This window comes from Camellia sinensis, chromosome 5 (genome assembly GCF_055761805.1).
Source record: "Camellia sinensis isolate YWXY chromosome 5, ASM5576180v1, whole genome shotgun sequence".
In the NCBI taxonomy this organism is placed as follows: domain Eukaryota; kingdom Viridiplantae; phylum Streptophyta; class Magnoliopsida; order Ericales; family Theaceae; genus Camellia; species Camellia sinensis.
The window spans coordinates 149,343,459-149,370,977 of record NC_138965.1 but is presented as its reverse complement, the minus strand read 5'-3'; the positions used below and the strand labels follow the sequence as shown (position 1 = coordinate 149,370,977).

The 27,519-nt window shown below is 35.8% G+C and overlaps 1 protein-coding gene across 1 annotated transcript in view; it reads right to left on the bottom strand.

Annotated features, from left to right (window-relative positions):
* The window catches only part of LOC114282885 (GDSL esterase/lipase At1g54790), a 31,895-nt gene extending 19,606 nt beyond the window's left edge, over window positions 1-12,289 (bottom strand). The window contains exons 1-4 of the mRNA XM_082870123.1: window positions 11,727-12,289; window positions 11,270-11,470; window positions 10,567-10,733; window positions 9,781-10,051 (exon numbers count right to left, since the gene is read on the bottom strand). Coding sequence (XP_082726249.1) covers window positions 9,781-10,051; window positions 10,567-10,733; window positions 11,270-11,470; window positions 11,727-12,000 — 913 coding nt within the window. The 5' untranslated portion in view covers window positions 12,001-12,289. The remainder of the gene's footprint in view (window positions 1-9,780; window positions 10,052-10,566; window positions 10,734-11,269; window positions 11,471-11,726) is intronic.
* Window positions 12,290-27,519: the final 15,230 nt, after the last annotated feature.

Below are 27,519 nucleotides of genomic sequence, written 5' to 3'. Positions count from 1 at the left end.
ACAGTCCCTTCCCCCTCCCCCTCTCTCTCTCTACATTCTTTGCGAAACCCATAATCAAACTCACATTTTCTGAGTCAAACCAGCATTTAGAATAGATGTTTTTTAACAGTCACATTAAAATGATAAATTAAAAATGGAGCACAATAAAATGGTCTAAATTTGAACTTTTCTCTTTGTTAACTGACTTCAATTTTATAAAGATGAAATTAAAACCAAAATCACACAACAAATATATTACATTTGAATGGTACAACCAAATAAATATATTACACAGCAAATAAAATGTTAAATAATTTTTTTTGAGTGTGAGTTTAATTTTTTTGTTGCAGGAAGATCAACTAAATAAATCACCCTTAATTTTTTTTTAAATAGCTCCAAACAAACAGTTCCTTACTGTAATAACCTATCTCTATATCTATCTCTCTCTCCCTCTCTCTCTCTCTCTCTCCCTACATTCTTTGAGAAACCCATAATCAAACTCACATTTTCTGAGTCAACCTAGCATTTAGAGTAGATGTTTTTTAACAATCACATTATTAAAATGATAAATTAAAACTCGAGCACAATAATTGTCCGAATTTGAACTTTTATCTTTCTTAACTGACTTCAATTTTATAGAGATGAAATTAAAACCAAAATTAAAACCCATTATAATCATAAATATTTTGAAGTTCACCATTTATGACTTGGAAACTCCAAACATAAATTTATGCCAAAAAAAAAAAAAAATCACCACATAAGAAAGCCATTTTATAAGCAATAAAGTAATACACACATATGCATTGACCAGAATTTTTGAAATGCAACATATTCAATTATACTCCCTTAAAAAGGTGGGAAAAAAAAAGGAACATCTACTCTCTTGCCATATTACACATAAATGTTAAAATGCCAAGTCTTTTTAGAATGGTACAATTTTTTTTTTATAACAAAATATTAAATGCTTGTGTTAAGTTAAATACTTGTAAGTTTAATACATTTTTTTTTTTCATGAACACAACTAAAGTAATACACACATATATACATTTACCAAAATTTTTTGAAATATAACATAGAATACTATACTCCCTTAAAACGGTGCCAAAAAAAAAAAAAACATAAACTCTCTTGCCATATTACACATAAATATTAAAATGCCAAGTCTTTCAAATTTTTCTTTTAATTAGGAACTCTAGATATTAAAAAAAATATATATGCAAAAAACAGTCTCTTTCTTTTTATAATCACACAACAAATATACTACATTTGAATGGTACAAATTTCTGCTTAATAGTTCAAATAATTGACAGTAATTCTTTGATGAAAAAATAATTTCTGCTTAATGTTTTTTTTTTATTAAAAAAATTGGCAATAATTCTGATTAAAAATTGACAGAAATTTGGAGATGAGAGACATTTCCTCAATGTTTCATAGGTCTGAGAGAAATTTGGTTCACAATAATTCTGCTCAATGTTTAATTAAAATTGACAGAAGGCACGATGTAAATAATTTTAAGATTAAAATGCAGTTATATAAAATATATTTATTTATTTTTTCTTAAAAAACTTGTAACATTTTTGCTTGTATTACATGCTGTACAAAACTCAAATAAAATAACAACTCTCCCTAATGTTAATGCAAATTAAGAAATAAACATATAAGATTTATAATGTTCACCAATATTGCAAATCAAAATATAAGAGCAAGTAAAAAAAAGAAAATTATGTGATATTCTAAATCTATATACTAAAGTTATGTGATATTCTAAATCTATATTCTAAATCTATACACTGACAGAAACTAAAGTTATTGTATACTAAATCTATATACTAAAGCACATCAGTATAATGTAGGCATTCAACTCATCTTGGTAATGAAAAAAAGAAAAGAAGCAGAAATATGTGATATTCTACCAAATTGCTATCAAAATGCTAGCACATATTATGTCTATGATACCAAGAACCCTTTTATTTACTCTCCATTTGATACTGTCAAGTGTATTAAGGGCCTGAAATGCAGAAAAATTTGTAGAGTAATTCCAATTTCAAGTGTAAACATAACAAATTGGTTAGACCAACTCCCCGAAGCTATTTGAAATGAAAATCATCCAAAAGCACACAACACCTCAGAACTAAATACTGTCAAGAAAATGTAAATAAATTAAAACCCATTTAAAAAATAAAACCCATCAAGTATTAATTCAAATTCAAAACCTTTTAAAAAATTAAATCCATTTAAGAAACATAATGTTAAGATTAAATTGGATAAATTACATTTTAATCTAGATTATAAATTACATTAAACTGGATAAATCTATTATTGCAGATTAATCTATTATTGCAGATTATCTATCTATTATTGTAAAACATTTACAAATGATAATATTAAATTTTTTTTAAATAAATCGTAAACTAAAAGAAAATTGAATAATTTAATTCCCAATGGAAGCCAAACAACATATTAAAGAAGTAGGATACCTTTAAAGGTTTAGCCAATTTTCTATGAACAACAGCTGATTAAAAAAAATAAATCAAATAGATCTTTGTGTAAGATCTATGTGTAAAATCAAATAGAGAGAGGAGCACTAAAGATCTTTGCAATTTTCTTATTTGTATAATCAATTTTACTCCCCAAAATTACTATATGTGAGAGAAAGATTTCAGTCAACACTATTATAATGAGCACACAACAGGTTCTAATTTCTTATTTGAAGTCCTTTGCTGTTCCAATTCTACGTGCACTGAACATATAAAGCTGATCAAGAAGGCTTATTCTTTCCAATTTTGGCTACTTGTATTTCAAGCATCTCCTTAAATATAGCTAGCTATGAGACCTAGGATGGTTTTGAGTGGATACTATCATGAGCTAAATTTATATTAAAGAACTGGTAGTTTTGGGTCCAAAATATAAAAATACCATATGGAGGTGGAGTGTGATCATAGAAAGGGAAAACATTATGGAGTAAACAAACAAATCAAATTTTTTAAAACTGAATTTATGCACAATTTGTATACAGAATCTTTTTATATAATACACCTAATATTTTCAAGAAGAATACTAAAGTCATGTTTTCAATAACTCTATTGAACCCAGCAATATCATGTTTTCAAATAGCATGTTTTCAACACTAAATAATATCATGTTTTCAAAACTCTATTAAAGTCATGTTTTCAAATATCATGTTTTCAAATAATATCATGTTATTGAAATTCTGAAATTAACATGAGATAACACATGAGTTATTGAAATTCTGAAATTAACATGAGTTATTAACATGATTTATTAATTGTCCATGAGTTATTGAAATTCTATTTCCTTTATTTTAGCATGAGTTATTAACATGAGTGATTTAACAGGAAATCAACACCTTACACACCATGTATCGAGCAACAATTGTATTTATACCCTTAACGCTAATTACACACCATCTTGAAGAGAAAAATCTACAGATGATGGTTAGTTTGTTACAAAACAATTACTTACCAAGTCAATGTGTATTGTTTTATTCATTGTTTAATTACTAATTTTATTATTGGTGCTTTTCTGCACTTGCATTGTGAAAGGAAAGCACAAAATAAACTCACTTGTAAAAATAATTGAACAATTTAGCAAATATAATAAACGTATGTTCATCCAACTTCAAAGTGGAAAATTGAACAATTTAAGGCAGACTATACAATAAGTGACACTTAAAAAAAAGAAACTCACTTGTTATATGCCAGCCCACCAAAGTGGCTCATACACTATACTTTTATATCTATACTTCTATCCTATCTATCTATCTATGGTATGAACACTTTTGTCACAATTTTTCTCATTTCTAAACTGTCCTTCTATAACTGTAATTGTCAAATTCAAACAAACCTATGAATTCTTTTAATATTTTATATATATGGGAAAACATCTAACCTAATACTGCACATTGAAGGCAAACTTAATACCAGTGGTGATAGACTCAGATAACACACAATCAATCAGTAAAGAAACATAGATGGGTCATCAAAATCACCATTACACTTACAAAGTGGACAACACTTTCTTGACAGAACATAAATATAATACCATAGATAGATAGATATAATACCAGTGGTCAACACTTTCCTGTTTTTTTTTTTCATGGCAGGTAAATGAAGTGCCAAGTGATGATATGTAATACCATCGTGTCGCATGCTGACCGTGACCTTAGTGTTGACCGGCCGGATCTAGACCATGATAAAGCAGTGCTGAGAGCTGACAAAGAGCAGCGAAGGCGTGGTGAAAAAGAAAAGGAGAGAAGGGAAAGGGAGCGGGATGATAGAGACTTTGAGCATGCTGGAATGCAGCGTCTCTCATATAAACGGAAATCTGCTTGTACGATTGAAAACTCTGTTGCCGACCAATTACACCAGGGTGGGGAAGGTGCTGAATTTGCAATGCACCCTGGTTCCTCCTTTTTTGATGATAAAACTGCCTTGAAAAGTGAGTAATCGTGTTGCTTGTGAATTCAAAGGTTTTAATGTTTGTTGAACTTAGGCTTCACTTAGGGTTCATTTGGGAAGTAGCTTTTTTAGTGAAATTAAAGTGTTTGGGAATGACTTTTTGGTTGTTACCGAAAGGCATGCAAAAAGTAGAGTGAATGATAATGAATCTTTGACGTTTTTGTATGGCTTTTTGGCCAATTTATTCACTTTCCCAAACATAGTTTTAGTAGATTAAAACCTCTTCGTAATGTATATAAAAGAAAAAAATCAATTCGCTTTAGTTGAGACATACTAAGCCATGAATGCAGGTTTTTGTTTTCAATCCTGAAACTCTATCTGCTGTAAGATCTATGTTTTTCATATCAAGAAGAAAATTGAAATATTGGATTTTGTAAAGTGTAAATATTGCCTACACTTTGCACTTTACATGTGTAAAGTGTAGGCCCTGCAGACATTTTCATATTTTGTAAAGTGTAGGCAATAAAGTGCAGGCCCCTAGGGTGGATTTTGTAAAGTGTAGGCCCTGCATTTTCATTGCGTAAATATTGCCTACATTTTGTAAATATAAAATATTTACACTTTTCAAGGCAGTAAATTTTCACTTTAAATATTGGTTTTACACAACTCAAAACCTACATAACTCAAGTGCAGGGCCTACTGTGGAAAAGGCTGCAGAGGACAATTCTAGAAATATTGGATTTGTTAAATTTGCGTTTAAATTTAAACTATGTTCTCATAAATCGGTTTAAATTCAAATTATCTGCTAAGCTTCTGTCATGTGGAGCTCTTTTGCACTCTTTAATGAAATCAAATTTATTGTCTGTGCTTTTCTTCAACATGGTGAAAATGGAGTACTATAGATAAAAAGGATTGCAAACCCTTTTATTGTATTGTATGATGTCAATTAAATTTTTGTACTACTTAAATATATTTCCTTTTAAATATTTATTTTTATGTTAATTTATGTTCACTATTAATTGGAGATGTTGCTTTTTTTTTTAAAGCAAATAATTAATGATTTGGAGCACCAGATTGGAAATGAGAGCCTACAAACAATCAACATTGTTTAGTTCAACAACTAAACAGTAGATGTTTGTGGACTGAAGTTTCGAAATTCAGTTGCACTTGCGAAATTTGTGTCAACACCCTGGGGATAGGATTTTGGTACAACTTAAGCACCTTTAAATGTAATGTATGAAGCATGAATAAGGATGTAGGATATGAGTACGACACGATACGGATACATTAGCATGAATTTTTTTAAAAGCAGGTTACAGGTAATATTTTTGTGTATATCATATATGTATAGTGTAGGCCTTGGTTCATGGAGATTACACTTTATTGCCTACATGGAGATTACACTTTATTGGATTTTACAAAATGTAGGCAATATTTACCAGGGGCCTACACTTTACAAAACCTTTCAATCTTTGACGTTTTCATATTTTTTGATCGTGTGTCTGTTTATTTTTTGTATTCCGAAATTATCAACTGCGGCATTGTTTATTCACTTTGTGTGACTTTTTTATTTTGCATGATGTCATTATGTTCAACTGTACTGCCGGCTGCATTTTTATATGTTACCTAACTATTACATATGAAGGCACCTCTTTGAGGTATAGTTGGGTGATTGAACTTCCAAGCTTCTGATAGCTGAAGGTTTTCATGTAGTGAGATTGTTTTGTCATTTATATTTCCTACCTGAGAGAGATGATTTAGATGTGAAAATACCCTTTCAATAAAATATGGTTTTATGGAAATATACATTTGTAAAGAAGTTTAAAAATTAAAGCTTCTGTCTTTTGAAATCACTGGAGGCCACCTTTTTTTTCCCTTAAATTCTGAAACACAGATTTGAAATCACTGGAGGCCACCTCTTTTGAAATTAAAGCTTCTTGCTTATGTACCTAGTATTATATCTATCTATCTATGGTATTAGATATAATACCAGTGGTCAATAATGACTAATTAATCCATCTATGGAAAAGAATGGAAAAGAATAAGCAAAGTGATGATCAACATAAATATGACAGAACATAAACATGACAGAGCAAAGTGATGATCAACACTTTCCAGATTTTCAAATTATATATAAAATTGACAGAACATAAATATAATCTATATAAAATTACACACAATAATTACACACAATGTAGTGAGATTGTTTTGTCATTTATATTTCCTACCTGAGAGAGATGATTTAGATGTGAAAAATATACATTTGTAAAGAAGTTTAAAAATTAAAGCTTCTTTCTTTTGAAATCACTGGAGGCCACCTTTTTTTTCCCTTAAATTCTGAAACACAGATTTGAAATCATTGGAGGCCACCTCTTTTGCAATTAAAGCTTCTTGCTTATGTACCTAGTATTATATCTATCTATCTATGGTATTAGATATAATACCAGTGGTCAATAATGACTAATTAATCTATCTATAGAAAAGAATGGAAAAGAATAAGCAAAGTGATGATCAACATAAATATGACAGAGCAAAGTGATGATCAATATAAATATGACAGAGCAAAGTGATGATCAAAGTGATGATCAATATGACAGAGCAAAGTGATGATCAATATAAAATTGACAGAACATAAATATAATCTATATAAAATTACACACAATAATTACACACAATAATTACACACACAATAATTACACACAATAATTACACACAATAATTCTGAAACACAGATTTTCAAAAATAAACTCTGCATTTTAGTAAATAAACTCTGCATTTCCACACAAATAAACTCTGCATTTTAGTATATAAACACAAATTTTCCACTCAAATTGTTATTAAATAAACTCTGAGAACTAACCCAGCAGCCAAATTTTCCACTCAAATTTTCCACTCAAATTGTTAGCACTTTGTTAGCACTAAACTCTGAGAACTAACCCAGCAACTAAACTCTGCACTTTGTTAGCACTTTCTTTTAAAAAACAGGAAACAGTGAGAGTGAACTAACCCAGCAGCCAATAAGCAAAGTGATGATCTAACCCAGTTGGCAAAGTGATGTCGAGCCGGAGTGATGAACTAACCCAGCAGCCGATAAACTAACCCAGCAGCCGAAGTGATGTCGAGCCGGAGTGAACAACGGTGAGAGTGGAACAGAGGGTGAAGACTCTAATGAAGGCTGTGTGTAAGCTCTATGTAAGCTCTGATTTGAATTTGATGAAGGCTGTGAAAAAAAATCAAGAAGAAGAACGGAGAGGAATAGAGAGATAGAGAGGGTAGGCAGAGAAATAGAGAGGGAAGGTGGGTAGACAGAGGGTAGATGGGGAGGCAAATCATTTGTGATGGGAAGACAGAGGTCAGATACAGAGGTTAGATACTGAGAGAGGAGTGGAGAAACAGCCATGTTGGGCGGGAAACAGAAAACAGAAATGTGTAGATACAATTGATCTAGACCATTGGATCAAATGTATATATAACCTCAGCCATTTTGGATAGATATTACAATTGATCTAGACCATTGGATCAAATGTATCTCACACACATTTTTGACATAAATTCAAAATCCTTCTTGCCTTATTATATAGATATATTATAAATACAATATATGTTGACGCAGTCGGTTTCGGTTTAGATTAGTGCATAAGGTGCTTAAACCGATACCGAATAGAAAACTAAAAAAAATCAAATTTAAAAACTACACAGACCGATTCTTGTTAAAAAATATACAAAATATAATCGATTTGGTCCGATTCAATCGATTTAGTCGATTTTTTTGATTTTTCTTACCTGCCTAATAGAAACTATATGAAACAAGAAAGCAAAAGCCGTATTAGAAAACCGAAAAGTGCAAAAGCTGTATTAGAAAACCAAAAGTGCTTTGTGATTCTGTGACAAACAAAACAAAACAAAAACAAAAACAAACAGTAAGGGTGTGTTTGGTAATGTTTACGTTTTCAGTTTATATTTACAAAAATTTTATAAGCTGATTTTTGTTTATTTTTAGAAAAACATAAACTACAAACGCGTTTGGTAATTGACAAAATGTTTAAAAAAAATTTAAAAATATAAAAAAGAGTGAGAAATGGCAAGTGGTGGCAAGTAGCGGCGGAAGACGGTAGTGGAAAGTGGTGACGGTGGGTGGTGGATAACTGGTGGTGGTGGGTGGGTGGTGGTGGTGGTGGCAGGTGGGTGGCGGATGGCGGGTGGTGGCCGATGGGTGGTGGTGGTGGCGGGTAGATGGCGGGTGGTGGTGGTGGATGGGCGGGTGACAGTGGTGGGTGGTGGGTGGTAACGAGTGGGTAGCGGGTGGTGGGTGATGGTAGCAGGTGGGTGGCGGATGGCTGGTGGTGGTGGTGGGTGGTGGCGGGTGGTGATGGTGGGTGGGTGGGTGACGGTGGCGGGTGATGGGTGGCGGGTGGTGGGTGGCGGATGGCGGGTGGTGGTGGGTGGTGGGTGGTGATGGTGGGTGGATGGGTGACGGTGGTAGGTAGTGGGCGGTAGCGAGTGGGTGGTGGTGGTGGGTGGTGGTAGCGGGTGGGTGACGGATGACGGGTGGTGGCTGGTAGGTGGCGGGTGGATGGTGGTAGTGGGTAGGTGACGGTGGCGGCTGGTAAGTGGTAGCGAGTGGGTGGCGGTGGTGGCGGTGGTGGGTGGTGAGTAGTGGGTGGTGGTGGCAGGTGGGTGGGGGGTAATGGTGGTGGCGATGGTGGGTGGTGGTGGCAGGTGCGTGGCAGGTGGCTGGTGGTGGCAAGTGGTGGCAGGTGGGTGGTGAGTGGTGGTGGCAAGTAGGTGGCGGGTGGTGGTGGCAGGCAGTGGATGGTAGTGGCGGGTGGTGGGTGATGGAGGGTGGATGGTAGGTGGGTGGGGGTGGGGGTGGTGGTGGTGGTGGTGGTGGTGGCGGCGACGAGGGGTGGGTGGTGGTGGCGAGTGAGTGGCAGGTGGGTGATGGGTGGTGGTGGCTGGTGGGTGGCTGGTAGGTGGTGGTGGCGGGTGGTGGCTGGTGGTGGTAGGTGGGTAATGAGTGGTGGTGGTAGGTGGTGGTGGGGGTGGGTGGTGGTGGCGGAAGACGGTGGTGGAAAATGGTGGCGGGTGGTGGCTAGTGTTGGGTGGTAAAAAAAAAAAACTCAAAACTCAAAACGGAAACACATTTTTTGTGTTTTCATTTTTTGGCCAAATTTATAAACTAAGACCACTGATTTATAAATCAAAAATTTTACCAAACAAGTTTTTATTTGAGTTTTTTAAATTTTTGTAAATATAAACAAAAAACTGAAAACGTAAGTGTTACCAAACGGCACCTAAAGGAATCAACACTGTATTAACCAAACAAAAATGAAAAAACTCAAGTCTGTTTGAAATGCAACGAGGCTAAAACAAACGTACTTACCATACCGAGAATAGTTAACAATGAGATCAAACTTTATTGTAAAGATGTCGGTATATGTTATATTTGCTTCCGTGTATTGGCTCTGCAATTTTCTGCAGAGTTCATGGAGCTGCAGGTTGAAAATTATTGCAGCCTGGTTATGTGAGCTCACGCACCCGTGCTCATCAAGCTTCGGTGGATCGGTTCCATAATAAGCAATTATCTGAGCAATGCAACCGACAGGACCCATGTTGTGAACCCAAAAATTCCGTGCCCCCTCATCATATAGTTTCTGAGGAACTAAAATTCTATTAGTCTAACAGATCTAAGACATCTAGTTGCATGAAATGAAATGTTACAATGCGATAGTTTACTGATCTCAAATAAGCATAAAACATTTTCCTTTTCTTTTTCCTTAGAAATATATTTGGTTGCGACATTGAAATTGATATGCTAGTGATCGTATTAGTGGTTGTGTTGTGAGGTGGTGGTGGTGGAGGGGTGACGGTGGTGGAAGTGGTGGCGGGGTACTGGTGGTGGTGTTGTGTGGTGGTGGTAGTGGTAGTGTACTAGTGGTGGTGAAGATGGGGTATTGAAGGTGTTGTGGTGGAGGTGGGTTGATGGCCGTGGTGGTGAGGTGGAGGAGGTGATGGTGGCGGTGGTAGTGTTGTGGCATTAGTAAGACTTTGATTAGGAAAATGTCCTCCACTTTTCAGCCCTAATGAGTTTGTTTTACCGTTGATTATCAATTACCGTCATATCAAGCATTAAAAAATGAAGAAAGAAAACATTGAGCGTTAAGCAGACCTTGATTCCAGCTTCAAATTCTGCTAAAATTGTTTGAATCAAAGCAAGGACTTGATGCAATGACATGGAATCCAAGTCAATTGAAAAATCATTCTGGCCTATATCAAACATATAAAGCCCCTCATTGAAAAAATCCTCTGGTGGAAGGTACTTGTCAAGTTCTTTGGCTGCAACAAAATTACGAACACAATATTATTATAGTATTTTGCTTGTATGCCAGATTTTCTCTTAGCTTTAATCTTTGGATCTTGGATTTATGGAGAGAAAGGAAAACAAAAACCAAACAGGAATTAAATTTGTGTTTTCGTTTTAAGTTTTTATTTTCTGAAAATCACATAAAACTTGTTTGGTGAACCGTTTTTGAAAATTATTCAGTTTTTTTTATTTTTTTTTTATTTTTTAAATAACTTAATTCTTTAGAAAACAGCAAAAAGTGGATTCCGCATTTTCAAAAACTGTAATTGCACAAAAATAAAGAGTGCTTTCAAACATTTCATTGGTTTGTTTTCGAGAAAAAACAATAAAATGAAAAGACAACCAAACAACCATTCTCTTCATTTTTTTCCCTCACTTTACTTTTCCTTTCACCAATTCATGATCCAAACACAGTTGAAATTCTATTCTTAGGCATGGTAAACCTAAAAGCCAACAATTTTTGCAGAGTCATTTCCTGTAGTTATTTTTCAAAGTTCTAAGAACGTACTCTCTAATTGCAGTTGAAGAACCTCAGCCTTGAGTCTCAGAAACTGAGCCACTTGAATCCCAAATGAAAAGGGGCACACAGATTGTGCAGTAGCTGGAAGTACAGTACAACCTGAAGCTGCAAAATTGCATCCATTCCTGAAACTTGGAGCCCCAATTGCATTCAAATATGGATTTAGAAATGGCAGCCCCATTGCTTCCACTGCAACACAACACCCCCCCCAAATCATGATCCAAAACACAAAAATCAAAATGGTATGAATTGACAAGTCTTGTGGTGTGCAAATAGAATCTCCAGACTATTTGGCCCTTGATTTTTAACTAAAATGTACAAAAGTAAAGCACAAAATTGATCACACAAACTAGAGAAAATTTGACCCCAAAATAAATAGTGAAGAAAGCAGAGATTTCAAATGAGTGACTGAAGAATAGAACAAGAGTGTGAAGAAAGGATTTACTTAGAAAATCAAGGACGAGACGGCCATCGCACATCCTGGAAGATGGTTTGTGGAAATAAGTACTGCCGAAGGGAAGGCCGAGTCGTACGCCGAGGCCGGCGAATAACTCGCCGGTGTCGGAGTTGGAGTCGCCGAAGTTGAAAACTGCTGGGTACTTCAAACCCACTATGGAGTCGCTGCCATTGGCAAGAAGAGGAGAGTGAATTGAACGAGACAACAATGTTAGAACAAGGATTAGGAGATTCATCTCCATCATCTTCATCTTCATCTTCATCTTCACGTTCTTGTCTAGTGGGAATTAAACAGAGCAAAGGTAAGAAAATCCCATTCTTCCCATAATTTTATGCAAAATTTTATATCAATGAGGTGTTCTTCAGCAACAATTTTGATATTAAAAAATAAAAAATGATATATATTTGTTTGCAAATAAATAATCTAAAAGTTATAACATATATTTGTTTGCTAATCTAATTCCTATGAATCAAAAAGATATATATTTGTTTGAATTACAGTAATATGATTAGAATATGGACCGTCGCTTTCAATATTCTGATTAATTGCTTGTCCCATCATTTGTATAACAATGACCTTAAAAGATGGAGAAATTGTAACATGCATAGGGTAATGTTAGGAACACCAAATTTTCTACCAAATAAATGATCAAATGTCTCACATGGGTGTGGGGTCCATAATTTTGTGGACCTCACACTCATGTGAGATATTTGGTCATTTATTTGGTAGAAAATTTGGGACTTCTAGCATTTTCCATATGCATAGCTTTGTCTATCAGGTGTATTTTTAGTTATATTATTATTATCATATCACCCGTGCTATGTACGAATTGTATTTATAATTATTTATATATGTGAATTATAATTTTTAAATATATATATTTTTTAAATGTCTTATTTTTTTTTTTTTATATTATATTAAAGTTTAATATTTTGATAGTAATCATATGTGTTGGACTTTTCAAGAAATTAAATGTCTTTTTTTTATTATATTATATTAAAATTTAATATTTTGATAATAATCATATGTATTGGACTTTTCAAGAAATATGAGGGATAATAATCATATGTGTTGGGACTTTTCAAGGAATTCATGTGTTGGATTTCAAAGAATTTTTTTTATGGGGTTGTTTGGGATGACCTAAATAAGTATATTTTTTGTCTTTTTACGAAAAGATGTGCAAAAAAGTAGAGAAGTGATGTGATGAAAAAAAGATAAAAAGATAAAAAGATTGATTATTTTGTAGCAGCCAAACTTGACCTTAATGCATTAAATTGTTATTATAATGGTAAGACTTGGGAGTTGGGAGAAGTTAATAAATGTTAAGATTTTTTTTTTTAAAGTGTTGTTATGAGGAAGAATAATTATATGTGTTGGGATTTTTTAAGAAATTCATGTGTTGGATTCCAAAGAATTCTTGTTCTTAATGTATTAAAGTGTTATTATGATGGTAAGACTTGAGAGTTGGGAGAAGTTAATAAATGCTAAAAAAAAAAATTTAAATCAAAAAATCATGCAATTTAGATTGAGAAATTGGAGCTCCCACAAAGTTTGGGGTTAAAAATCTCATTTTACTTAATATATAGTATAAAATTTTAATTATAATATTATTTTAATTATGTATTTTTAGTTATATTATTTTTTTAATTATAATATTATTTTAATTATGATTCATAAATTTATTTTAATTATATTTCAAATCGCGTTTAATTATAATTCATAAAATATAAAATTATATTAATTTATTTTTTAGTTATAAGGTAATATGTACATAATAATTAGGGTTGGTTTGGGGTGTACTAAAAAAGTGTACTTTTTATCTTTTTACGAAAAAATGTGCAAAAAAGTAGAGAGGTGATGTGATGAAAAAAGATAAAAAGATGAATTATATAGTAGATGACAAATAAGGCCTTATTTTAAAAAAATAATATTTGAGAACATTTTCAACACTTCACGTCACGTTTATTTATGCGTGCATGGTGCACGCGGCCTTGTGAGGACGACAATGCTGCACATACTCCCAAAAAAAAAGCACAACTCCTACGACTTTTATTATTGGTTTAGGAAGGAAAGAAACGGGAAGAAAAATCTAAGGATGGGTACGGTTGTTGTTAAGGTTTGGGGTTTAAATTTTAAGGTTACGTGTTTAATTTTTTGTTTTTGGATTAATTTTTTGGATGAAATATAATTGGTTTGGAAGTTAGATTTTAAGTTGTTTAATCAACATTTATTGTGGATTTAAAGCTCCCCGCTGTGCGAATCTTGATTTAAGCAGAACTTGTCTTGGGAGGTCGGGACAAGTTCTCAACTTATAGTCTCCTTGGGCGAAGCATAGTTGGTTAGGAGGTTGGACCTTAAGTTGTTTAATTAGCACTTGGTGTGGGTTCAATACTCCCCCGCTGTACGAATCCTGACTTAAGCGGAGCTTGTTTTGGGAGATCGAGACAAGTTCTTAGGTTATAGTCTCCTCGCTCGGAACGGCTAACAGGACACCCTAGTAATCTCTGCAAGGGGCGCTGCCTTGAACCTGCGGGAGAGTAGGGAGGATTTTTCTATAACAAAAAAACGAGAAGAAAAAAAAAATACATAATTAACCTATATCATTTTGAGAGTTATGAGAGTTCCTACCTTTGGTTATTCCAAACATTTTTGTTGTGAGAATTTGGGTGACACTGTGCCAATTTGAGAATATGATTAAAAGTTAAATTTTTGCTTTTAATTTATCTTTGGTTACATTATCTCTTTATTTTTTAAATTTAGGATGCTTGTTGTGTTGTGTGCTGCTTTATGGGCTTATTTCGTGATTCATTTTGATGATCCGAATCGTTAACATTTTAGAATATATCGAGTAGAACATATTTATAAAAAATAAGTTAATCGGATATCGTTAACCCTTTCATCCATTCACATTTGTATATATAAAAATAAATAACACTGTAATTTAATGTATTAAAATAAATACAAATATGAGTGGATGAAATGGTTAACGATATCCGATTAAGTTAATTTTTTACAGGTATAATCTACTCGATGTACTTTAAAATATGAACGGTTCAGATTATCAAAACAGACTACGAAATAAGCCCATAGGACAACACTACAGTGTCTACTATGTTGGGGACGCAACAAGCATCCCAAATCCTTATTTTTTTATACATTTAAAAAAAAAATCAAAAAATTAGTTTTTAACTAATTTTCCAAAATAACCCACTATCAACCAAGCTCTCAAGCTCTCTGTAATATTTTTTAAAATATTTGACATCCAAATTAAATTCCGTCAATAATATTATTAATTTTTTTTAACTTGTTACATAGATAAATTATTCTGTGACAAGTTTAAATTTCTCTATGAATAGTTGAGAATTTTCTGTAAAAAAATATTAAGTGACCCTAACTATTATGAAAATATTATATATCATTTATTTTATAAAATCTTAATATCAGAAATTTTAAACAAAAAAACTCATCCAATATTTCAGAACCTTAAAAAGTTTTATTTATATGAAAAATTACAAATAAATGTTACAGTAATAAAGGAATTGGATTATAGGTAGATTTTTTTTTTTATTCAATTATAGTAGGGGGAATTATATCTCAGTAGGACAATTTTTTTTTACACAAACATGGAGGGGTGCAAGTTACACTAGCATCCCCATAACTTTTTACTTATACTCCATTACAATATCACTTGCACTCCATATATTTTTGTAATTTTTTTCTGTCCCACTGTATTGTAATTTTCCCATTATAGTATAAAAAAAATTACACCATCCACACACCAAATTAGTAGAATAAATTTATTTGAATAATGTCCCAGTAACCATTTTAATATTAAAAAACATCTTAATTGGTAGTTTGATTTAGGATAAATTATATTTTTTGGTCCTTAATATTTTAGTTTAAATAATTTATATAATTTTAAATTCAATTTCAATTTAGTCATTTTATATAAATTTATCTAGTTTTTTTTCTATGTATATATCATAAGAAATTGGCAAGTATTTTAAAATTATTAATTTAATTTGGAATGAACATTTTTTTGAGAATGGTCCCCAACCAAATATGTTTTTTTTTGGGGGGAGTTCTTTTTTTTTTTTTTTTTTGATTTATAGGAAATTAAAGCAACACAAGGAAACAAGTCCCAGAAACAAACCGAGAGATACTAGTCTCTCAACACACTACAACCAATCATGTCTTCAATAAGCAGGGAACTAGTTTCTTCTGGTGGTGTTTCAAGGAAAACAAGGTGTTCATCTTGGGCAACGCCCAAATTTGCTAATCTATTCGAGGTGGTTGTTACGCAGGGTTGTGAGAGTTTGTCGTGATTTCCCAAATATATCATTGAAGAAAAAAATTAAATTAATTAAACATATATAGGCTTCGTTTGGGAAGTAAAAGTTGAAATTTTTTTGACTATTTTAGTCACAAAAAATAAAATAAGTTTTTTAGTCCAAAAAGACAAAATATCACATCCAACCCATAATCATTACATTCTTTCTCTCACAAAAAAAACCAAAAAAGCTAAAAGCCTTTCCCAAACTAGGCTTTTTAGCCCCAGGCTAAAATAATCAAAAAAATCAAAAAGTCAATCCACTTCCCAAACGAACCCATAACTTATGATCAAGTCTTAAATTACATTTTTTAAATTATCAAAATCATATTAGTTGTTTATATTTTTAAAAATAAATATAATTTTATTAAGGGTTTACATAATCCAATTAATTTATTATTTTTTATTGATGATATATTTGATAAATCATATAATATGAATGATTTGAATAATCAAAACAAGTTGAGGACAAATTCCCACCAAGCTGCAAATTTGGTGGAGATTATTTTAAATTAAAAGTTGATAATCAGAAAACAAAAATTAAAATCACGCATTCCCAACTTTTGAAAAAGTCTATTTCTACCTAATAAATTATTTGCAAAAGTTATATTTGTAAGATTAGTCGGTAGAGAGAGAGAATAAATTGAGTGTATTGATATATTGAATGTGTGTTTTCAGTGTGTATACAATGTTCAGAGAGACTCTCTTTTATAGAGGATGAGAGAGTGTTCAAAGAGGCTTTTGGTCGAAAGAACCAAAAGAAGAAGCACAAACCAAACAACATCATTAAAGGTTTGACAGCTAATATATACAATATATTAATATATACTAACATTCCCCCGCAAACTCAAGGATGGTAAGCATCAACCAACTTGAGTTTGGAAACGAGATCACTGAAGCGATCAGGAGGATGAGCCTTGGTGAAAATATCAGCAGGTTGATCTGTAGAAATAATAGGGAGAAAAAGAACAGTGCCGCGTGTAACATGCTGGCGAATGAAGTGACAATCAATCTCAATATGCTTGGTGCGACCATGGAAAACATCATTGTGAGCAATCTGAATGGCACTTTGATTGTCACAATAGAGAAAGGTAGCACCAGAAGAAGAAACACCCATATCAGCAAGAAGCTATCGAAGCCAGAGAAGTTCTTGAGTAGTATCAGCAAGAGCTCAGTATTTAGTTTCGGTACTAGAGCGAGCAGTGAGGGATTGTTTCTTACTGTGCCAAGTAAGAAGAGAATCTCCTAAGAAGAAACAGAAACCTGTGGTGGAGCATCGATCCGTAGGATCCCCAGTCCAATCAGCATTAGAAAAGGCACACAGTTCAAGAGAGAATGAAGCAGAGTAGTGAAGTCCATAGAACAGAGTACCTTTGAGGTAACGATGTATGCGACGTAGAGCAGTATAATGTGGAGTGTAAGGAGTCGACATGTACTAACTAACAAGATGAACAACATAGGCAATGTCAGGACGAGTCACAGTGAGATAGACGAGACTGCAGATGAGCTGGCGATAAAGAGTAGCATCAAAGAGAAGATCCCTATCGAGAGGAGTGAGACGAATCTAATGATCAACTGGAGTAGAAGTAGTTTTGCAATCGGTAAGACCAACACGTGCCAGAAGATCAGATGCATATTTGGCTTGGGACAAATAGTAACCAGTGGAATCATAGAAGATTTCAAGCCCTAAAAAGTAGTTAAGAGTACCAAGGTCCTTCGTCTCAAACTGACGATGGAGAAAACTTTTGAGGCGAAGGATACTAGCTGCATCATCACCAATGATAATCATATCATCCACATAAAGAAGAAGAAGAGTGGTACTATGAGTAGTAGTCTGAACAAATAAAGCAGAGTCATAGGAGCTAGAAGTGAATCCGAAGTCATGAATAGTGGAACTGAACTTAGCAAACCAAGCGCGGGGGGCTTGCTTGAGACCATAGAGGGCACGTTATAGTTTGCAAACCTTATGAGTTGGATAGGTAGACCTAAGGGGAGGTTGCATATAAACCTCCTCAAGAAGATTACCATTAAGGAAAGCATTTTTGACATCCATCTGAAAGAGCTCCCAGTGGCGAGCAACAGGGGAGAAGGTCTCATGATAATTAATGCCATATTCCTGGTTGAAACCCTTTGCAATAAGACGAACTTTGTAGCGTTCAATAGAGCCATCAGAATGAGTCTTGATTTTGTAAACCCATTTGCAGCCAATTGCAGTCTTGCCGATCTCAATAGTCTGCTCCGTCTGAGGGTCCTGCACCAAACAATCATTAGCAGAAAATGTGACAGTTAGACCAAGCTCACATAATTGACCAATAAAAATAAGGTTTAAGGTTAAAGCAGAGATATGATAAACTCGAGGTAAAGATAGAGGAGATGTAGAAACAATACCAACATGACTGACTGACATGAAAGAACCATCAGCAGTGTCAATGGAGGGAATATGAGTAGAGGAAGAGATAGAAGAAAATATAGTAGAACTGGAAGTTATATGATTACAATAGGCGGAGTCAAAATACCAAGAAGGGTTACCTAGAGTCACAGACAAAGCAGTAGGAGGAGGTGTACCAAAGGTGGAGATAAGTTGTTTGAACATGGCCTTTACATCAGTTTGAGAAAAAAGAGGGGTAGACGGAGCAGGAGACTTAGAGAAATCCTCAAAGGCGACAGCAGCAGTGCGATGAGTAGGAAAAGACTGATTCCTAGGACAATGAGAGCTCTCCCTAGAAGAGCCACCACGAGAGGAGTGGCTAGTAGAAGATAACTGAGATGGATTGTAAAAACAATCCTGCTGCAGATGAGCATGACCAAGTTTGTTGCAGTATCGGTAGGATCTGACAGGGCAATGAACCAGAAGATGAGTTGAATGAAGGCCCCGATTCTGATAATAGATGCAGGTAGTGGATCGCTGGGTCGGTGAGGGCCGTAACTGAGGAGTGGCAAGAACATAGTCTACATGATGAGTTTAGGGAGTACCAAGACGAGTCTCCTCATATATTAGCTTAGAAATAGTCTGTTCAAGAGTGGGCAACGGAAGACGATGAAGAAGAGAGGCACGCACGGGCTCAAAATAGGGAGTAAGAGCCACGAGAAATTGAACCAACTGCTGCTGATTATGATATGTAGTGAATAAAACAACAGCTTCAAGGTAAGGTCATGCCGGTTCTGAGAGAGTTAGTTGGTCCTAGACAAAATACATTTGAGAAAGAAAATCATTAACTGATTGGTTGGATTCTTGGCTCATGCGGTGAAGTTGACTCTGAAGTTGATACTGATGGGCAAGACCAGTAGTCTGGTATCGTTCTTTTAAAAAATCCCAAATGTCTTTAGCAAGAGTGGTAACAGAGTCAAACTCAAAACGACCAAATTGAAGACTGATAAAGGGAATAGAGGTATTTCGAAGCCAGGTAATGATCTAGTAGTTCTTACTGTCCCAATCTTCAAGTCGGTCTTCATATGTAGCAACAATTTCATCGATTTCTTTCACCGGTTGGGTCACATCCCCGGTGATAATACACCAGAGCTTCTTACATTTGAGGAAGGAAGACATGGCTTGGGCCCACAGAATATAGTTGGAACCATTAAGAAGAACATAAATCAGATGGGAGGTATCATGACGATCCATAATAATAGTTGAGTAGGGCTAAATAAATAGGAGCAGACTTGTAGGAGCAAAATTAGGTAAAACAGAGTGTACTAGTGAGTCTGGAGGGTCGAAAATAACTAAAAAGGGGATGCTGTGCAGAGATGACATTAGTTGTCACGACCCAAACCCGCCCCTATGGGTTTAGCACCGTAACCGGCCAGTAATCCAAGATTACCGAAAGCCTGCTTAACAGTAATACAGTAATACAGAGTACAGGGGCTGGCGAAAGCCAATACAGTAAATAAACAGTGTCCAATGAGCTGTGACAGTCTGTATGCAAAAAGACTTTTCATTCAAATATATACAGTCAGACAAAACAGTATGTACATATATACAATCATTCAGTTCAGGGACCTAATCCCTATTAAACAGTACAGTACAGTAAACAAAACAATTACAGAGACAGAATGAGGGAAATTAAAAACACCCCTAAGCCAAAACTTGACAGGCTCGGAACCTCGCATTGAGGCATATAGGTTGGCTCAACAAAACTGGAGTTTACCCCGACGCTTCTAGTTGCGGTCTGGTACCTGTACACCTACATATATATATGAGCAGTGAGCTAAAGCCCAGTGAATAACACAATGCGTAAAAGGGTTAAGAATGAATGTCCATACGGTAATGAAAACAGTTCATTAATTCAGTATAACAGTCATTCAGTCATATGTGGTACATCCATTAGCATAGCAGTACAGTAAACAGTAGGTCTTAAAAGATCGGACAGTAAATGATGGCCATCAGTCAGTAACAGTAGTGGTTCCAGCAAAGGAACCGACAGAGATCTCTGTAACAGTAACAGTAAACAGTAGTTGCTAAGGATGCCACAATACAGTTCAAAATATAGGACATACATTCATTCAATTAACAGTATCAGTTCAGAAAGCAGTACAGTTCAATTGTTCAGAAGATAATCATTTTGAACATATCTTTACACAGTTGTTACTCACAGAGTTTCTGGGCTACGGTAAAGCTAGAGCGCGTCCCCAATCGCCAACCCTACACAGTTACATATCGAACACACACTAAGTTACACAGTTGGGAAAGATAACAACTTAATCCCTAATTTGCCTCGGTGTGGTTCTACATCTATATCCTCATTAAGATGCCTTAAACTAGGCCTAATAATGCCTAGGATGAGATGAGGATGCAAAGATGCACTTTAAAAGCATTTTCAGAATTTTCAGAAAACAGGGGTCACGCTCGAGCGTAGGTTACTCTGCTCGAGCGGACATACAGACAGAGGTTTCTGCTCGAGCGTATACTTACCCGCTCGAGCGTTCTGCAAAACAGTTAAAAGTACTGGATATGTTAAAATCACGCTCGATTGGGCGCTCGACACCCGCTCGAGCATGAGACACAAAGTCCCGCTCGAGCGTCAATTATTCCGCTCGAGCGGACTTCAAAACAGAATAAAAATGCTGGGAGCACGATTTCCACGCTCGAGCGCCAGTCACCCCGCTCGAGCTTGAGTCCAAATTCTGGAAATTCCAGATTTGAACCTCAAGCTCAAAACCAAGTTTTAAACCATAAATTTCGATCCTCTTGGGCTAATTTTCCAGAAAACACATCAAAACTCATACTTTAACATGATTCAAAGCTCAATTTGTAAAATCAAGGCCCAATGGTGTTTCAAACAACTCAATTTGAAACCAATTTTCATGAATATGAAGAACATGCAAATATGCATGAATTTAAATCATTTCAAAACTTTAAATACAAGCTCAAATGAGCTAACTCTTACAAAAACAAGATGAAAACATGGACTTAACATAACCATGAGCATGCATGAGACAATTCTCCATGGAATCAACTCAAAATTCAACAATTCAAACATGCATGCATGGAATGAGCTCCAATCCAACATTAATGAACCAATTCTTGACTTAGCTCTTTAAACTACCATGATCCATGCTAGAAGGACCTTAAATACACAATAATAATGATGAAATTCATACCTAGGTTCCTCAATTACAAGTCTAAAGGCTCACTTATGCACTTAAGCTTTCAATTCTTCAAGATTCAAGCCAAATCTTTATGTTGAATTCACTATTCTCATTATCACTCTCTCTTGGTCGGCTAGCAAGGACAAAGGGGCTGAGGAAATGTTTTTGTTTGAGTGAAATAAGGCTCAAAGATGTCCTAGGTAGTGGCCACTAAGGATGGCAAAATAGCAATTAAGTCTAAGTTGTGCAATTTATCAATAATTAACCTAATTTAATCATACCAAATCAGTTATCAGATAAATATGCTATAAATTCACATTAATTCTAACGATCATAGAACATCAATCAATTTCAGATTCGGCCGCCGATAAGGCCTTCAATTCGCAAATTAACCATAAAAACACGAACAAATCAATTAACAAGCAACAGATAAAAATGCATTTAAACAGATACAGTCAATCAATCAGTTTCAGATTTCAGTCAGTTAGTTCAGTATTTCAATCAGTTCAATAACTTCAGTTATCAATCACAATCAGTCTCAGTTTAGCAGTAATCAGTGGTTAATCGGTAAACAGTGACAAGGCTTGTCATAGTCTCCTCTCCTTAAAAGGAGTTTAGTCCTCTAAACTCGAGTTACCTTCGTTTTGGAAGAAAACAGGATTCAGTGGAAACAGTTCAGGATATCTTTTAGCCATGTCGTCTTCTCTTTCCCAAGTGGCATATACGCCACCATGGTTTTGCCAGTCAACTTTCACTAACGGGATCTCTTTGTTTCTCAATTTCTTGATCCGTTTGTTTACAATCTGAATAGGCCGTTCCTTGTAAGTGTAGTTATCACTCAGCACTACACGAGTAGGCTCTATTACATGGAAGGGATCCCGGAGGTAGTCCCTCAACATAGAAATGTGGAAGACGTTGTGCATATGCTCCATTTCAGGAGGAAGCGCAACTTGATACGCCACCGGATTGATTTTCTCAATAATCTCGTATGGTCTGACATATCTCGGTGTTAACTTGCCTTTGACTCCAAAACGAGTCTGGCCTTTCATCGGTGTCACTTTCACAAACACGTGATCACCCACTTCGTATTCTCTATCCCGTCTTCTGACATCAGCATAACTTTTCTGTCTACTCTGTGCGGTTTTCAGTCTCTGTTGTATCAGTTTTACTTTCTCAGTTGTTTCGTATACAATCTCGGGCCCAAGTAAAGGCCCATCTCCAACTTCTGCCCAGCAAATCGGAGATCTACATTTTCTGCCATACAATGCCTCGAAAGGCGCCATACTAATACTTGAATGATAGCTGTTGTTGTAGGCGAATTCAGCTAATGGCAAATGGCTTTCCCAGTTCCCCTGAAAATCAAGGACACACATTCTCAGTAAATCCTCTAGAGTCTTGATGGTCCTTTCTGACTGGCCATCGGTCTGAGGATGATAAACACTACTCAGTCTCAATTTGGTACCCAATGCAGTCTGTAAGCTTTGCCAAAATCTTGATGTGAACTTCGAATCCCTGTCAGAAACAATGGACACAGGCACTTCATGCAGTCTAACAATTTCATCAATATAGAGTATAGCCAATTTGTCCGCATTATAAATTCTCTTAACAGGTAAGAAGTGAGCAGATTTAGTCAGTCTATCAATGATAATCCAAATTGAGTCCATACGTTTACTGGAGCGAGGCAATCCCACAATAAAATTCATGGTGATATGCTCCCATTTCCACTCCGGTATCGGTAAGGGCTGCAATAAGCCTGCGGGTCGTTGATGTTCGGCTTTGACTTGTTGGCAAGGAAGACATTTCGATACAAAGTCAGCAATTTTTTTCTTCATTCCCGGCCACCAGAAATTCAGTTTCAGATCTTGATACATTTTCGTATTCCCTAGATGGATAGAAAATTTTGAATTGTGGCCCTCTTGCAGAACTCTTCTTTTCAATTCAGTATCATTCGGTACACACAGTCTTTCTTGAAATTTCAGTACATTACTTTCAAATTTGAAACCCGGTCTTGGTCTAGTTTCCCTTTCTTCGATGATCTTCTTCAAGAAGTCATCTAGTTGCTGTTTCTTTTTAATCTCTTCAATCAGTGCTGGTTGAGCAGAAATAGCAGCACCTTGTTCTCGTAAAACAATTTCAATTTCAGATTTTTCAGGATCATAAAGCAATTCTTTCTACCCGGTAAGCAAACAGGCTAAATTTTCAGTCGATTTCCGACTCAGTGCATCGGCAACGGTGTTGGCTTTTCCCGGATAGTACAAAATCTTTAGGTCGTAGTCTTTAATCAGTTCTAGCCATCTCTGTTGTCTCATGTTCAGTTCTTTCTGTGTGAAGAAATATTTCAAACTCTTGTGGTCGGTATATACTTCACATGTCGCCCCATACAGATAGTGACGCCAGATTTTCAGTGCAAATACTACTGCAGCAAGTTCCAGATCATGGGTCGGGTAGTTCTTTTCGTGCGGTCTCAGTTGTCGGGAAGCATAAGCAATAACTCTCCCATTCTGCATTAAAACACACCCCAAACCCTTATGAGAAGCATCACTAAATACATTATAACCATCCGTACCTGAAAGTAGGGTAAGAATCGGTGCAGTCACAAGTCGAGTTTTCAACTCTAGGAAAGCAGATTCCCTTTGGTCAGTCCAGTCAAACGATATCCCCTTCTAAGTTAACTGAGTCAACGGCAAAGCAATTTTGGAGAAATCTTTGACAAATCTTCTGTAATACCCGGCTAGTCCCAAAAAGCTTCGGACTTCTGTCACATTTGTTGGTCTAGGCCAGTTTACTACAGCTTCAATTTTCTGCGGATCAACAGAAATTCCATCTTTGCTAACAACATGCCCCAAAAACATAACATGATCAAGCCAAAATTCACATTTAGACAGTTTAGCATAAAGTTTCTGTTCTCTTAAGGTCTGTAGGGCAAGTCTCAAATGATGTTCATGTTCTTCTATACTTTTGGAGTAAATCAGTATGTCATCAATGAATACTACAATAAAGTCATTAAGGTATGGTTTAAAGATTCTGTTCATGAGGTCCATAAATGCAGCAAGTGCATTGGTAACTCCGAAAGGCATAACTAAAAATTTGTAATGTCCATACCTCGTTCGAAAAGCAGTTTTGTCAATGTCCTCTGGTTTAACTTTCAACTGATGGTATCTTGATCTGAGTTCGATCTTAGAGAACACTTGAGCATCCTGTAACTGATCAAATAAGTCATCAATACGTGGCAATGGGTATTTATTTTTCACAGTTACCTTGTTCAGTTCACGGTAGTCAATACACAGTCTCAGTGAGCCGTCTTTCTTCTTTACAAATAAAACAGGAGTGCCCCATGGCGAAGTGCTAGGCCTGATGAACTTCTTATCTAGCAGTTCTTGCAGTTGCACTTTCAATTCTTTCAGTTCAGTTGGAGCCATTCGATAAGGAGCTTTAGATACTGGCTGCGTTCCCGGAATCACATCAACGGTAAATTCAATCTCCCTGTCAATCAAATCCCCTGGCAGATTATCTGGAAATACATCTGGGAATTCTCTGACTATAGGAATACTGTTCACGTTAGCATTATCATCAGTAGATACAGTCAATATAGAACACAGATACCCCTTACACCCATTTCTAATCAATTTAACAGCTTTCACAGATGAAATCAAATACGGAGGAGGTACTACTCCGACCCCATTAAACACAAATTCGGGTACACCCGGTGGACGGAAAATTACTTGTTTCGTTACACAGTCTATGGTAGCATGGTATTTCGTTAACCAGTCCATTCCCAATATTACATCAAAATGATCAATGTTCAGAGGCAGTAAGTTAATAAACAAATGTGCATCTCCAACAATAATTTCACAAGCAGGGTACATATATGCACAGGTCATAGATTCCCCAATGCAGCTAACAGATAATTCATGGGTTCTAATGGTCTATTCAGTTTTCGCGAAAAAACATGCGACACATACGAATGCGTAGACCCCGAATCAATCAGTACATAAGCATTTTGAGTACAAATAGAGAGAATACCTGACACAACGGTCTCGGTATTCTGCACGTCTCCCGGTACTAGGGCGAACGCTTGGCCTTGCCTCATAGGTTCTTTCTCGGTAGCTTTGGGGTTCGGTTTTGGTGCAACAGTTGATGCTGTCACGCTTGGTGCAGCTTTACTATTGGCTTGTGGAGCAGAGGGGCAGTCTTTAACCATGTGGCCCACCTTGCCACACCTGTAACAGGCTCCAGATATTTTGTAACAGACCCCTTTGTGCTTCTTGCCACACTCAGAACAGGGTGGTATGAAACCACTCCCTTAGCTGGGGCTAGTTGTTGACCCCGTATTCTGTTTCTTATTCAATGGGTTATGCTTGCCTTTCTTGAATTTAAAACCCTGCTTTTTACCACGCCATTCAGACGCTGGTGTTTCAGTTTTCAGTGCTTCGATGTTCGATTCAGCCATCAAGGCTCGGTCAAGAACATTTACATAGTTCGGTAGCTTCAAAACATTAATTCTGTCCAGTATTGTAACATTAAGGCCGCCTTCAAACTTTCTGGCCTTCTTGTAGTCAGTGTCAACCATATGTGGTGCATAACGGGCAAGTTCAGTAAATTTTGTTTCATATTCCACAACAGACATTGTGCCCTGTCTCAGTTGTTCAAATTCAGTCACTTTTCTATCCCTAACACACTGAGGGAAATACTTCTCGAAGAAGGCTCCTTTGAATTGAGCTCAAGTCATAACAGTATTTTCATTACGGATAAGCATCCACCACCTTCTAGCTTCTTCTTACAAGGTAAAGGTGGCCAACAGTACTTATGTGCTTCAGAGCACGGAAAAACCTCAAACAATTTTTCAGTCTCAAGAACCCATGCTTCAGCTTTTAACGGTTCAAGGCCTCCCAGGAAGGATGGTGGTTTCATTTTGCTGAACTTATGGGTGAGAGCAATTATGTCCCCATCATTAACATTCACATTCTGTTCCTGCTGTATCGGAGGAGGAGGTGGGGGCTGTTGATTCTGTTGTTGTTCCAGTCTTTCAGTTACCAGTTCCATCATTCTTTCTAGTGTTGCCATTCTTGCCTCAGAGGATAAGGATTCAGATTCATTTGCAGTTCTCTCATTATCCATTTCGCTATATGCAGTTATAACAGTTATCAACATAGGCAGTCATTTGTTTAAACAAATTAACACATTAGCATACAGTCAGTTACATTCAGTCATGTCATAGCCACACACTTATCATGCTCATGTGATACCCTATTTGCATTTCTAAGACACCCTATAGCTCATTTGGACACGTGTGTGCGGTATAACTCGTGGTAAGTATCGCTTTGATACCACTCTGTCACGACCCAAACCCGCCCCTATGGGTTTAACACCATAATCGGCCAGTAATCCAAGATTACCGAAAGCTTGCTTAACAGTAATACAGAAATACAGAGTACAGGGGCTGGCGGAAGCCAATACAGTAAATAAACAGTGTCTAATGAGCTGTGACAGTCTGTATACAAAAAGACTTTTCATTCAAATATATACAGTCAGACAAAACAGTATGTACACATATACAATCATTCTGTTCAGGGACCCAATCCCTATTAAATAGTACATTACAGTAAACAAAACAGTTACAAAGACAGAATGGGGGAAATTAAAAATACCCCTAAGCCAAAACTTGACAGGCTCGGAACCTCGCATTGAGGCACATAGGTTGGCTCAACAAAACTGGAGTTTACCCCGACACTTCTAGCTGCGGTCTGGTACCTGTACACCTACATATATATATGAGCAGTGAGCTAAAGCCCAGTGAATAACACAATGCGTAAAAAGGTTAAGAATGAATGTCCATACGGTAACGAAAACAGTTAATTAATTCAG